Below are 14,484 nucleotides of genomic sequence, written 5' to 3' on the forward strand. Positions count from 1 at the left end.
TTATCTTTGAAAAATCGTGGAAGACGACAGGAGAGATTCCAGAAGACTGAAAAAAGGCAAATATAGTGCCCATCTATAAAAAGGGAAATAAAAACAACCCAGAAAACTACAGACCAGTCAATTTAACTTCTGTGCCAGGAAAGATAATGGAGCAAGTAATTAAGGAATTCATCTGCAAGCATCTGGAAGAAAATAAGGTGATAGGTGACCGACAGAATGGATTTGTAAAGAACAAACGGGAAACCAATCTGACAGCTTTCTTTGATAGGTTAATGAGCCTTGTGGATAATGGAAAAGCAGTTGACATGGTAAGGCATTTGATATGCTCTCACATGATCATCTTATCAATAAACTAGACAAATACAACTTAGATAGAGCTACTATAAGGTGAGTGCATAATTGGTTGAATAACTGTTCTCAGAGTAGTTATTAACAGTTCACAATCATGCTGGAAGGGCATAACAAGTGGGGTTCCTTAGGGGTCTGTTTTAGGACCGGTTCTGTTCAATATCTTCATCAACGATTTAGATATTGGCATAGAGAGTACGCTTATTAAATTGTAGAGGATACAAAGCTGGGAGGGGTTGCAACTGCTTTGGAGGATAGGTTCATAATTCAAAATGATCTGGACAAATTGGAGAAATGGTCTGAGGTAAATAGGATAAAGTTTAATAAGGACAAATGCAAAGTACTCCACTTAGGAAGGAACAATCAGTTTCACACATACAGAATGGGAAGAGACTGTCTAGGAAGGAGTACTGTAGAAAGGGATCTAGGGTCAGAGTGGACCACAAGCTAAATATGAGTGAACAGTGTGACGCTGTTGCAAAAAAAGCAAACATGATTCTGGGATGCATTAACAGGAGTGTTATGAGCAAGACCTAAGAAGTCATTCTTCCACTCTGTGCTAATTAGGCCTCTACTGGAGTTTTGTGTCCAGTTCTGGGTACCACATTTCAACAAGGATGTGGAGAAATTGGAGTAGGACCAGAGAAGAGCAACAAGAATGATTAAAGGTCTAGAGAACATGAGCTATGAGGGAAGACTGAAAGAAATGGGTTTGTTTAGTTTGGAAAGGAGAAGACTGAGAGGGGACATGATAGCAGTTTTCAAGTATCTAAAAGGGTGTGACAAGGAAGAGGGAGAAAAATTCTTCTCCTTGGCCTCCAATGATAGGACAAGAAGCAATGGGCTTAAACTGCAGCAAGGGAGGTTTAGGTTGGACATTAGGAAAAACTTCCTAACTATCCGGGTGGTTAAACACTGGAATGAATTGCCTAAGGAGGTTGTGGAATCTCCATCTCTGCAGATATTTAAGAGCAGGTTAGATAGACATCAAGGATGGTCTGACAGTACTTGGTCCTGCCGTGAGGGCAGGGGACTGGACTCGATACACTCTCGAAGTCCTTTCCCGTTCTAGTGTTTTATGGTATCTTGATCTACAGCTAGCTGTCATCTTCCCCACTACTACTGTCATTTTGATGCAGATCTGGTTCCAGGTTACTAAAGAGTGCTTAGGGTCCAGTTAATTTTGGAGTAAGCCCCATTGAAAATAAGTATAGGGCGGGGTTTCTTTGGAAAAGCTGTTATGCTGAAATAAAATAGGGAATAGACTTATGGCATCACTGTTATGGTCTGACTATGATGTTCCAAAATAAGAGGCATGAATTACGTAATACAGAATAAGAAAATGACTTTCAGTTGCAACTGACAATTCTAGAATCTACCGTCCAAGTATTCATTACAGAAAGTTGCAGTAAGACAAATCTAAATATATTATTTATTATATACCCTATTTAATTAAACAAGCCATAAGGATTAGCTAAAAAAACCTTTTTCTAGCAGCATCCAAAATAGCAAGCAGCTTGGAAACTTACTTGTTAAATGACACTTATATTAAAAGGCTTAGAGAGAGTCTTGAAGAACCATGCATAGCAAAGTTGATCCACATTGTTTTTCTGACATCCACATCATTTCTCCTAATAAGCAGTTTTTCGTTTTCTTGCAGCGAGGCCTTTTATCATCATCTTGCATAGCTTATACTGGACACATTTTCCTTTTTTACCCAGGGAACAAATTTCTTCAAAATATTCCTAGATAGGGTCTCTTACATCCAGAAGCCATGACCTTTTTTCTGTGGCAAAAGTGTAGGAAAATATAGGAAGCTGTGTGTGTGCTGAGTAATGTATTCCCTTGTTCTTTCCGGTCAGTGTTTGTTCCATCCTTTCCTACATATTGCTGCCACTGGGAAGATGGGGGAGGAAAGTGGGGCAGTTGCACTAGGGCCCACCAAATCAAAGGGATCTATGGCTTCCGGCTTCTGCTATTGCAGCGGCAGCTAGAGCACTACTCCACGTGGTTCTGCGGCGTGGGGGAAGCCCAGCACCACAATCCGGGCAGTGTTGAGGGCTGGCTGCCCCTGGACCCGCCATTTCTGCCCAAGGCCCAGGGACACTGAACTGCCTTCTCACTCCCTCCCCTCACACACATCTTGTCCTGGGGCCCACGGTGATAGTCAGCCCCACTGTTCCGATATATTGTGTCTCTGTCTGGTCTGCCACTACATAAGCACAAAACAAAAACAATCCTGTCCAGCGTGTCTCTGTCTTTGCACATGATAATCTTCTCAGAAGCAGAAATGGAAAGCCCAAAACTTTCAAAAAACAAGAACTGGTTGTTAGACTGGACAGACTAAAGCTATTTTATTTTATGAGGTTGTTCGTGTTGATGTAGCATGTTTCTGAAAAGATTTAATTGTAACTGCTATTTTTAGATTAGAAATTTAATATTTTATTGATTTTTTTTTTTTAATCAGATTTAAATTAAAAAAAAATTTTTTTTAAATAATTGATTTTTATCCACTCTGAGTATCTGTCAAATGGACTTTTTCAGTCAACAGGATGCCCAGCTCCCTGTGTTTTGAGATGTTCTCTCTGCAGTGAGGCAAAACCAATCTCTGATAGTCAATGTGTCCAGTGTTTCGGAGAATTCCATATTTCCCAGAAATGTGCCCAGTGCTCCAACGTTAAGGCTAGGGCTTGAAGAGACAGGGACCTGAGCCTGCAACCCATTCTAATGGAGAGGTCACTCTGACCAGGTTCTAACCCGGGCTGGGCAGACCTTCCACACACAGGTCTCCAGTCCCTTCCCTGCCTCAGTCCTTAAGATTGAGAAAAGCAGCAAAAAAAGCTACCTACATTACTGCATAGAAAGTAAGAAGCGGAAAAAGCTCTCCAATCAGTCTCTGTCAATGGTGCCTACTGCTCTTAGACTCAGCACTTTTGGTACTCTAGGCACTTCAGGCACCTTACAAGCGGCAGCCTCATGCAGCACCTACTTGTCCAGTGTCACTGCTAATGCATCCAGCCTGTCCATTAATGCTCCAGAACCCATGGCACTGAAACCAGAATTGGCACTGATTGCCACACTGACTCTTGTAAAGCAGCCCTGTACCACTGCTACAACAGTGCATCAGCATCCGGCCATGGCATCTGCCACTGTATTCCCTTCCAGTTAGGGGGAGGGATAGCTCAGTGGTTTGAGCATTGGCCTGCCAAACCCAGAGTTGTGAGTTCAATCCTTGCAGAGGCTATTTAGGGATTGGGGCAAAAATTTGTCAGGGATGGTACTTGGTCCTGTTGCGAAGGTAGGGGACTGGACTCGATGACCTTTCCTCAACCTGCAGAATTCTTATTTTCACTTTACTATACAGGCAGTCCCCGGGTTACATACAAGGTAGGGACTGTAGGTTTGTTCTTAAGTTGAATCTGTATGTAAGTCGGAACTGGCGTCCAGATTCAGACACTGCTGAAACTGACCGCCAGTTCTGACTTACATACAGAATCAACTTAAGAACCCCAGGCGTCCCCAAGTCAGCTGCTGCTGAAACTGATCAGCAGCTGATTCCAGGAAGCCCGGGGCAGAGCAACTCTGCCTGGGGCTTCCTGTAGTCAGCGCTGGTCAGTTTCAGCAGAAGCTGACTTGGGGACGCCTGGGGCAGAGCAGCTGGGGTGCTGCTGGGTTGCTCCAGTAGCGCCGCTCCTCGGTGCTACTGGACCAACCCAGCAGCACCCCATCTGCTCTGCCCCAGGCGTCCTGATTCAGCCGCTGCTGAAACTGACCAGCAGCGGCTGAATCAGGACCTGGGGCAGAGCAGCTGGGGTGCTGCCGGGTTGGTCCAGTAGTGCCCAGAGCGGGCGCTGCAGGACCAATCGGCAGCACCCCAGCTGCTCTGCCCCAGAGTCCAAAACAAAAGCCTGGTCTGCTGGGGGGGGGGGGGGAGCACACTAGCTGCGCCCCCCCCCCCCCCCCCCCAGCAGACCAGGGACACGGGGAGCAGAGCCGCAGCGGCAGCGGGGTGCCGCGCCTCTGAGGCTTTGCTCTGGCAAAGCCTCAGAGGCACGGGACCCCCCCCCGCGGCTGCGGCTTCAGTCCGGGTGCCTGTGGTCTGCTGGGGACCGTCCCCAGCAGACCACAGGCACCCAGACTGAAGCCGCAGCAGCGGCGGTTCCCCGCGCCTCTGAGGCTTTGCTCTGGCAAAGCCTCAGAAGCGCGGGAACCCGCCCGGTGCCCCTGGTCTGCTGGAGACGGTCTCCAGCAGACCAGGGGCACTGGAGCAGCTTACGAACGGGGCTTTCTCGCCCCGACCTCCAGGGCGAGAAAGCCCCGTTCGTATGTGCGGATCTGACGTAAGTCGGATCCGCGTAAGTCGGGGACTGCCTGTACATCCTGCATACAGGCTTTTCGGGAGATTCACATGGCAGCTTGTACTTGCATGATTAAATACACAAAGCTGTGTCTGATTCCTCCAGATGTGGATAGGGTCTGTTTACTCTCTGATTCTGGCATGCATTAACAGAAGTGTTGTGAGCAATACACACGAAGTAATTCTGCTCTACTCTGCGCTGATTGGGTGTCAATTGGAGTATTCTGTCCAGTTCTGGGGATCACATTTCAGGAAAGATGTGGAGAAAGTGGAGAAGGTCCAAAGAAGAGCAACAAAAATAATTAAGTCTAGAAAACATGACTTATGGGGTAAGTCTGAAAAAATAGGGTTTGTTTAGTTTGGGGGATAAAAGAAGATTGAGAGGGAACGTGCTAAGTTTTCAAATACCTACAAGGATGTTACAAGGAGGAGGAAGGAAAATTTCTCTCCTTAACCTCTGATGCTAGGACAAGAAGCAGTAGGCTTAAATTGCAGGAAGGGAGGTTTAGATTTGGACATCTGGAAAAACTTCCTGTCAGAGTAGTTAAGCACTGACATAAATTACCTAGGAAAGCTGTGGAATCTCCATCATTGGCAATATTTAAAGCAAGTTAGATAAACAGGGTGGTTCTAGGGTTGCTTGGTCCTGGTCCCTTCCAGTTCTAGTATTCTGATTCATGGTGTTCTTTAGGGGTGGGAAACATTTGGAGTGCTGGCAGCACATGATGCATCAGAGTTAGCTGTTGGTGGGCTACAAGTTGATTTGTTTTCCTGAGCATCCACAGGCATGTCTGCTCGTAGTTCCCAGTGGCTGCAGTTCACCATTCCCAGCTAGTGGGAGCTGCAGGATGTGGCGCAGTCCAGGCCACCATTTCTTGCTGCTCTCATTGTTCTTAGAGATGTGTTGCTCATGCCTACACCATGACCCACCCTGCTTATCCCTCTGACAGTTACCAGCAAGAAAGAACAGTATAAGGGGTACTGCTGGCTCTGCACATTTACAGGCATATAAGCAGAAGAAGGCTCCAGAGGGCACTAGAGTTGGCCCAACAAATAACACTGAGAGAGAAACTCTGGCTACAGTGCACATGGCATATATGCCAAACATGGAATGAACAATGCATATCCAGGAACAATAGTTACAGAATGTTAGTAACCGTTTTTTCCCTCTATGGTTGATATGGCAAGTGTGATTCATTTTATTTTATTTTAGTTCTGACATAGACCACAACAAACCTATGTGTACTTTTGTCAGCTTGACATATAGATAATATAACATACTATATTTGGGGCTATATGTTGAGAACATTCAAAATTGAAGCTAATCCAAAATATGGCAGCCTAATTATTTAAGTAGAGCTTTGTGTTCATTTGTTCTACTGCTACTTCATGAGTTTCGACCTTTAAAACGCTAAATGGGTTGAGTCTGAGTTACCAGGCGTTAGCTCTTTCATTGTGTCTTGTAGCTGTAGGAGAAATCAGAGGCATTTGAGCTGGAGCTCTGTCTGTATATATCTTCAGTCCTGGAATGTTCTGTCCTGCCCTTTGGTCTAGCAGAACCTGGATTTGTTTACTTTTGAACATTGTGAGAAGCTCATCTCTGGTTCTCCAACATTTCACAAAAGAACTGTTGGAAGAGATTAGAGTAATAAAGTTTACGGTCAGGAGGAATCACCAGATCATTTAATCTTACTTCCTATATCACAAACCTACCAACACACCCAGCATTCACATATTAAACCCAACAATCAAAATTAGACGTGGTATTACAACCCATAAGAGACTATTATGTGCCACAGGCAAACAACAGAAAGGACTGAGGTACACCAATGACTAAGGCCCGTGTAATGGCAGGGAATATAACCTTTTTTCTGTGTCTTTGCAGGACTAATGATTATAATTATATAGGCAGTGAACAGCTGACTTATGTGATTTTATACATGATACGTTAGTTGTTTTTAAGGACTCCAGAGCAGGAATAAGTGTTTTTGTTTTTTAAAAAATAATTGTTACCAATGTTTATTTTTTCTTATGGGATTCAGTAGGCCTCCAGCTACTCTAGGATCTTTCCCTGTTACCACTACGAGGACAAGTAAAGCTTTTAACAACCAGTCTTATTTCTTTGTCCTTCTGGGGTACTGGATATTCTAGCATTCCATTTGCTTGCTTTGTAGAAAGCAGGCAGCAGCTGGTCTTTCTTTAATCACTTTCATCTTAGTTTTATTCTTGATGTAGTCAGCAGAAGTTTTCACCATTCTGTCATGAACTGTTCTTTCTTGGTTTCTCCTACCAGAATCTCTATTTAAAAATGAGAGATTTCTCCATCATCTTGGTGATCTCAGTTCCTTTTTAAAAAATGATTATGTATTTAATCCAAGTTTACTATTCAGATACAAGCTGTTTCCTAGTACTATATTCAATAGATGTCTGTGTCTCAGATGCCTGTTAGGGCTCATCTAGACTACGCTGTAGTGTCGAAAGAGGATATGCAAATTCAGCGGAAAAGTAATCCAGATGCATTTTTTTGGCAATTCCCTCCTTCCCTGTTTCTCAAAAAGCTACGTACACCTCATTTTTTGAGGAAAGCTCTGCTTTCGTAAGTGAGATCAGAAGAAGATATGCAAATTCCCATGGAATTTGCATATCCTCTTTCAACCCTTTAGCGTAGTCTAGATGAGCCCTTACATATCCATGTTGGTGTCCATTCACACAGGCTTGCTTTTCTGTTTTTATTGTCCTTTTCACCTTGATTCTTGAATGAATAGCGATAGATCAATTTTCTAGTTACTTAGTGATGGAGGAAGATTGGTTAATGGGAATGGGCTGAACAGTTGCTGATATTTAAATGGCAGGTGAATTAATGCATTTTAGAGGGTATTCTTGACTCTTCTTGCTTCAGTCCTAGAGAACACAATTGTAATTTACAGGGCTCAACAAATAGTACGGTCTACTTGCCCGTAGCGAGTAGATTGTAACCCGGAAGAGCTGGGTTCGGGCGATCTACGCATGCGCAGATCGCCGGATAGCACGGCTGGCAAGCGGGGCTCGCTGCGGTTCAGCAAGCCCTGGTAATTTAGATATCTAATTTTGGGCAGATATTTTCTTTAAGCATGATTTTTTTTCATTTGCTTTCCCTCTGAAATTCTAATTAGTGTGATTATGGACACTTCTTTGCAGAGTCGCATACCTCTTGAAATAGAACTGTTTTTAAATATGGAGCTGTGGTTTTCAGGACTTCTTATTGTAAGCAACTATAAAAAAATCTGCTAGTGTATTAAGACTCGGTGTTTTAAAAATATATTTTTGAAGGGGGAAGAGGTTGTCTGCCTCAAAATTCAGAGCTCCTCTTATTAGATGAAAAATAACAGTACAAAAACTTAATGGAAAATGTCCTATTTAGAGCTCTGATTACCCTCTTCCTCATGTGCAACCCACAAAGAAATGGTGTTATGTCTAAATTTAAAGGCAAACACAAGAGATGAACAAGAATGTCATTATGCATGAATCTTATAAAGTGCTTATGTAACAAGCCAACAGTGTGAGAGAAGCTTAAACACTGATAGCAGATACTTATAAAGAGTTTAGTATTTTAAAAAACACCAGATATAACAAGAACATTTGAATTCTTTAAATCGTTGGTTCTTAGACTTTTTGGCCTATGGTCCGGTCCACTCCACTCAATGAAATCAATGAAAACCTTTCTGCGGAGCACCAGTTGCTAATGAAAATTCACTGTTAATTACATAATTGCACCTGAGCCATTTTGCTAGTGCTGCAGCTAGAGAGAACGGTTTAATTTAACGAGTAAGAGAGGAAATATTAATCAAAATTATTAAACAGATGAAGTGCTTAAACTTTCTCATGTTAGTTTACCAAACTTCATTTTAAATAAAGTAAAATATTAATTTCTGTCCAAAACAAAACCCTCACTGATGTGTCCCCCAACTGAGACACCTCATTCCCCTGGAGCAAGAGGGGCAGGAGCAAGAGAGGGAGCAATGTGTGGCCAAGAGAGAGGGTGTAGGAGCAATGTTCGGGATTAGGCTGGGGGTAGGCTATCTGGCTGGTGGGAGGGTACGGGAGCAGGCTGGAATTGTGGCGTCTCTGTAGGGGGATCCATGAGGAGATGAGAGTGCAGGGACTGGGCATGAGGGGAAGGGGGGCACTTTCCTGCCTTGTGCCCCCTTCTTCTCTCAGGCACCATGTCCCAGGCATGACCTCCTGCTTCTCCCATTGGGAGCATCAGGGAAAGACTCCAGACAATGCATCCATGCGCTGCTATTCCCCTATCAGTGGGAAGGGAAGCAGAAGCACACAGCTGATTCTGGCTCCCCATGAGCTGAATGCAGCAGGGAAGCTGGGGCTTTCTCAAAACGGTCCCCTTCCCCAAAGTGTCAAGCCAGCACTAATGCTCCAACCTCAGGGCTGCAAGTGCATGAGGCTGCTGCTCCAGCACGGGTTCTCCACTGTGGGAGGAGTAAAGAAGGGGCTGAGCTTGAGCCGCAAACCACTAGTGGTCAGTGGACTGCAGTTTGAGAACCACTGCTTAATATGTTAATTTAAAATTCTTGATTTTATTCCATTAAGGCTTTGATTGTAAACTCCTTGGGTCAACAACTGATTTTTTTTCATTGTTTGTACAGCACTTAGCACCATGATGTCCTGGTCTGAGAGTAGGGTTCGTAGGTGTCACAGTAATGCATGTAAAAGTTGTTATTTTAACCCATCTCTGTACAGTCAACAGGAGGAGCATCATTACTGGCAAATGCCTCACCTCTGACTCTTATGACATCACCGCTGTCTGTAACCAATCAGAATGTGACGTCTGCACCCTTGACTCCTTTTGGGATGCTGGGTGGCCTTGTTCCTGTGACCGTGCCCTTCCAATTTCCCTTGGAGCTGCTTGGCTTTGGAACGGACACAGCTGGAGTAACAACCACCTCGGGATCTACCTCAGCGGTTTTCCACCACAGCCTAACTCAGAGTAAGTGAAGCTAATTATTCACACTGCAGTCTAATTCGGGAGTAATTACATCATTCTTTACTTCACCACTTGCAAATTCAAACTGGGAAGGAAATTATAGAAACACCACTGCTAAAGTTATTTTCAAATTGGATTGGGCAAAGAACAGTGTTATAATGTTCTATATAAGTCTCTCGGTTCTAAAACTTAGCCACAGTGTATTCAAGATGACCAGTACTAATATATTAATAGCACTTATCATATATATGTTAATTGAACATGTCTTGTATTTGTTTATCCCATTTTTTAAAGTATTGAACAGGACCATGACTGAATAGACCAACTTTTGGCGATATAGCCAAATGGCCCTAACCCGCCTGTGACAATGTTATCGTGTAATTCTTGATATTTCATTTTAGATTTGAGGTATGGCTTTAAAAAAACAAACAGGAATGTGCTGCTGTGCATTTAATTATTCTTCAAGTGATTGTTCATGTCCATACCAAGCAGATGTGTCCACACCATATGCATAGTCAGCAGATTTTACCCTCGCAATATCCATTGGTCGGCTATACATATGGCTGGTGACATATGTAGCCCACTGCTGACCCTCCCCCCACTCAGTTTCTTCTTACCACCAGTGATGGTCTTTGGAGCTTTACTCTCTTGCCTCCAGCAACTGTTTTCCCTTAGCTAGTAGTTGTAATTAGTGTTCTATTGTAAGTGTTACAGTTATTTAGATAGTGGGAGTAATACTGTCTTCCCCATCTTAGGGGCCAGGACATGCTTCAGTCCCAAGACTTCAAGCCCTGTGCTTCTTGTCACACACCATTCAAATCTTGCCTTAAGTGCCTGGGCAAGGGACGTCAAAGAGAGAAGTGCAAAATTTGTAAGGGCTTTCTCCCCAGTACCAAAAAAGAAAGAGACTTTAGACTAAGGCTTCTCCTGTTGGAATCAGCCTTGGAATCACAGTCAATGCAACCAACACCAAAACCAGCATTCTTGGTGTGCAGCGTGCCTTCTTCAGTACGAGACAGCACAGCACTGAAAGAAGCCACTGCCGAGACCTCTTGGCTCTGACACTCTCCCAATGCAAGAGCTACAGACACTTCTTTGTGGCACTGATCTTACTCACCAGTACCACACAAGAAGAAAAGACCCAGCGAGAAAGGATGCCTATCAAGTCCAATAAGGCCCAAAGAGTGTGTCCTCATGCTGGGATACTCTACTGGGCCTAGAAATACACCTGCACTACTGACTCTGGCACCACTGATTCCACCACTACTGGAGAAGCCGTTGAGTCCGATTACCTTGAGTCCCCATCAAGAGGTAGCCAAATTGGGGATTTGGACTTGCTATCTACTCCAGAGACCTTTTGAAGTGGCTCAAGATCTTACAGAGCTGATGGCCCAGCACTCTTCATATCCATGGTTGCGAGACTAGTCTGTTGTTGCTTCAGTGCTGGCCACCCTGCCAACCTTAGTCAACAGTCTTCCTCATCCCACCACCTCTCTCCTTGAGACCGCCACTCCCAGAGGCCAATCATTTCAGCACAGCTCTCCTGCGCCATCAGGATCAGCTCTTCCTTTGTCATCAAGATTGGGTTGGTCCTTAGACTCAGACCGTGGCGCTCATGTCTCCAGGAGAAGCAGTTGCCATTTAGTGCAATCTCAATGGGATCAATCACACTGGCCTTCAGCAATGTCGTGGCCACAATGGCAGGCACCACCACAGTGGCTCTATCGGATGCCATGGTTGTACCATCAAGCCCAGAGATCCAGCCTCTGATCAGTGTTGGTAGTATCCGACAGGAGGAGGTCATCAGTCCTACTCTTTGGCCAGGGCACCTCTACTTTCCAGGGCATTGAGCATGCAGCACATCCTGGCACCGAAACAGCATGCAACCCAGCACTGAATATGGTGGTCAAGCCAGCATGGAGTCAGATATTCAGCAGAGCACTGTTGTTGCACCACAAAGCAACACCAAGTCCAAGTATGCCCCCCTGAACTGCATGCACACCATGACAAGGCAAGGCATTGGGAACACCGCAACCCACACCCTCCCACATCCAAGCCAGCACCACGCTTGGTAAGCAGGCCCCTTCAACTATGGAGATTCATTAAGTGACCAATGTCCATCTCAGCACCACACATCATGTGCAGGACATCACAGCATCGAGCACCTACCCACGCAACATGAGCTCATAGGTCAAGAGGACCCTGAACCATTAGGATCATCCTCCTCCTCATCACCAGATGAGGCAGTGACCAGATCTACATCACTGTCTTCATGGACAGTTGTGCCCACTAAGACCTCCTTGGGAGGGTGGCTAATTTAAGTCTCAAGGTAGAGAAGGTTGTAGAAGACCTTGATTCTGTGGTGAACATATTGACCCCTGAAGGCACCTCTGGGGTGGCCTTGTTCTTTATTAAGACAGTATCTGCTATCACTAAGTCTTTGATTAACCCCTGCTTCAATTCCTCCCACTGCAAGGGTTGTGGAGTAGAAATACTTTGTACCTTTTATACACACCCGCAGCTGGGACACTAGTGGTTGATGTGGTGAATCCCAAATAAAGGCAGGGTCATTAGGGGCTTACCCCTAAATCTATTAAGATGCCAAAAAATTAGACCTATTGGCAAAAAAATTTACTCATCAGGCAGTCTTCAGTTGAGGATTTCTAATCAGCTGGCAGTTCTTAGCCAATATAATTTTAACTCCTGGTCCTCCCTGGGGATTCTAGATCAGAATTTTCGGTGATCTTAGAGGAAGGAAAACTATATCATGGACCTCTCTCCGGGCAACACTAGATGCAGCAGATTTGACAGTGCACCCGATGTCAACAGGAGTCCTGTTGCATAAGAACTCCTGGCTCCATGTCTCAGGTCTTCCTCCTGAAGTCCAGCATACTGCCAAAGACCTGCCCTTTGATGGCTCTGGACTTCTTTCTGAACAAGCAAATTCTATGATTCATAGCCTCAAGGACACCAGGGCAACACTGAAATCCTTGGACCTCCACACACTTGCACCATGGAGGAAAGCTTTTAAACCTCAACCACTGCCTCAGTATTACACTCTCTACCCACCCCATCAGAGGCATAACCAGGGCAGGAGGAATGGTCATAGGAATCGACATAGACCACCAAATTCCTCAAATAATCATGGCCAGGGGTCATCCAGGTAGTCCCCTGGTCCAAAGTAAAAGTTTTCAAGGTATGATCAAGGATGACTTACCAGCCTCGTGGACCATATCCTATCCCCATGTTTAGCCAACAATTATCTCACATCACCTAAGACCAATGGATCTAAAGCCTGGTGCAATTGGGATATGCCCTCCAGTCATTTTTCTTCCCTCCTTCCTACCCACCATCACCATCCCTCCTTTCTGTCCACGCTCCCGTTGGCTGGAAATGATGAACTGGAGCCAATGGTAACTGTGAGGCTCCATAGCTATGGACCCTTTAGGTTTAAAAAAAAAAAAAAAAGCAGTGAAGGCCTGCTAGCAGCTTTCCCAGAGCAAGCCCACAGAACATTTTGAGAAACACTGTCTTAGGCAGCTTCATTTAAAACAGTAAGAGTTCACAGTGGCCTCGGTAAGTGTGCTCTTGGAAGCCATTTCAGCCTTTCATCCTGGCTCAGCTGACTACATGGTGTTTACAGACCCAGCAGTTTCCAGACTCCTCAGGGGTTTGGACAGGCTTTACCTACATGTGAAGCAGCTGGACCCTCAGTGGAACCTTATTGTGGTATTATCAAAACTAATGACATCACCTTTTGAACCTCTAGCTACATGTTACCTTCTGCATCTATCAAGGAAAGTGGCTTTCTTAGTAGCTATTGCATTGGTTAGGAGAGTATCCAAACTTTAGACATTCATATTGGAATCTTTTTACACAGTTTTTTTTATAAGGATAAGAACCATAGGTCCAGCCTTTTTACCAAAGATGGTTTCTTATTTCCATGCCAGCCAGGACATTTTCCTGCAAAATTTTTACCCAAAGTGTAAATTTTTACCCAAAGTGCTCTAAATCAAACTCTACAGCCCGACAAACATCAAGGAACTGTAGTGCTCATTCTCTGCTAGAACTAAGCCATTTAAGAAGTTCACTCAGTTTTTGGTGTCAATTGCTGAAAGAATGAGAAGTCTTCCAGTTACCTTGCAGAGAATCTCTTCCTGAATCTCAACCTGTATTAAGGTGTGTTATGACCTGGCCAAGATTGTGGCTCCACCACTGACTGCCCTTTCTGTACACGCACAAGCATCCTTCACTGCGTTCTTGGTGCATGTACCTATCCAGAATATTTGTAGGGCAGCCACTTGGTCCTCTATCCATGTGTTCACTTTCCACTAAGCAGTTCACCTGCATGTTGGGAACGATGCTGGGTTCAGAAGGGCTGTGCTGCAGTTGGCAATTCAATAATTTCTGGCCCTTCTATCAGAGAACTGCTTGGTAGTCCTGCTTAGAATGGACATGAGCAATCGCTAGCAGAAGAAAAAACAGTTACCTGCTAGGCAAGTTAGAGATTAACCAATTAATCGGTTAACAGATAAGTTGATGTGATAAGATTAATCTTATTAGTTAATGATATTGGTTAAACTCTGCCCTGCTCCTGGCTATGATGTATGAAGCTTATTTAAGCTTTATACGGCAGAGTCTGCAGCACTTGTAACCACAAAAATCTGAGCAGCTTACATGGCTTGTTACCTCATTAAACAACTTTTAGCATCCCTATTACTTACCATTCGTAACTGTTGTTGTTCTTCAAGATGTGTTGCTCATGTCCATTCCAATTCCTACCCGCCTCCCCTCTGTC

The 14,484-nt window shown here is 44.5% G+C and overlaps 1 protein-coding gene across 3 annotated transcripts in view; it reads left to right on the forward strand.

The window, feature by feature from the left end:
- Positions 1-14,484, forward strand: part of UBN2 (ubinuclein 2) — a 122,632-nt gene that overhangs the window by 96,724 nt on the left and 11,424 nt on the right. For 2 of the 3 annotated variants that reach the window (XR_016350347.1, XM_025187092.3), the window contains exon 15: positions 9,443-9,689. Coding sequence is in view for 2 of the 3 variants with exons in the window: in XM_025187092.3 (XP_025042877.3) it covers positions 9,443-9,689 (247 nt within the window). In the remaining variant the exon portion in view is untranslated. Of the gene's footprint in view, positions 1-9,442; positions 9,690-10,441; positions 14,480-14,484 lie in introns of those variants that run through there. The other variant, XM_075935244.2, reaches the window with a different exon arrangement.

This window comes from Pelodiscus sinensis, chromosome 1 (genome assembly GCF_052426305.1).
Source record: "Pelodiscus sinensis isolate ZL-2025 chromosome 1, ASM5242630v1, whole genome shotgun sequence".
NCBI classification, from domain to species: domain Eukaryota; kingdom Metazoa; phylum Chordata; order Testudines; family Trionychidae; genus Pelodiscus; species Pelodiscus sinensis.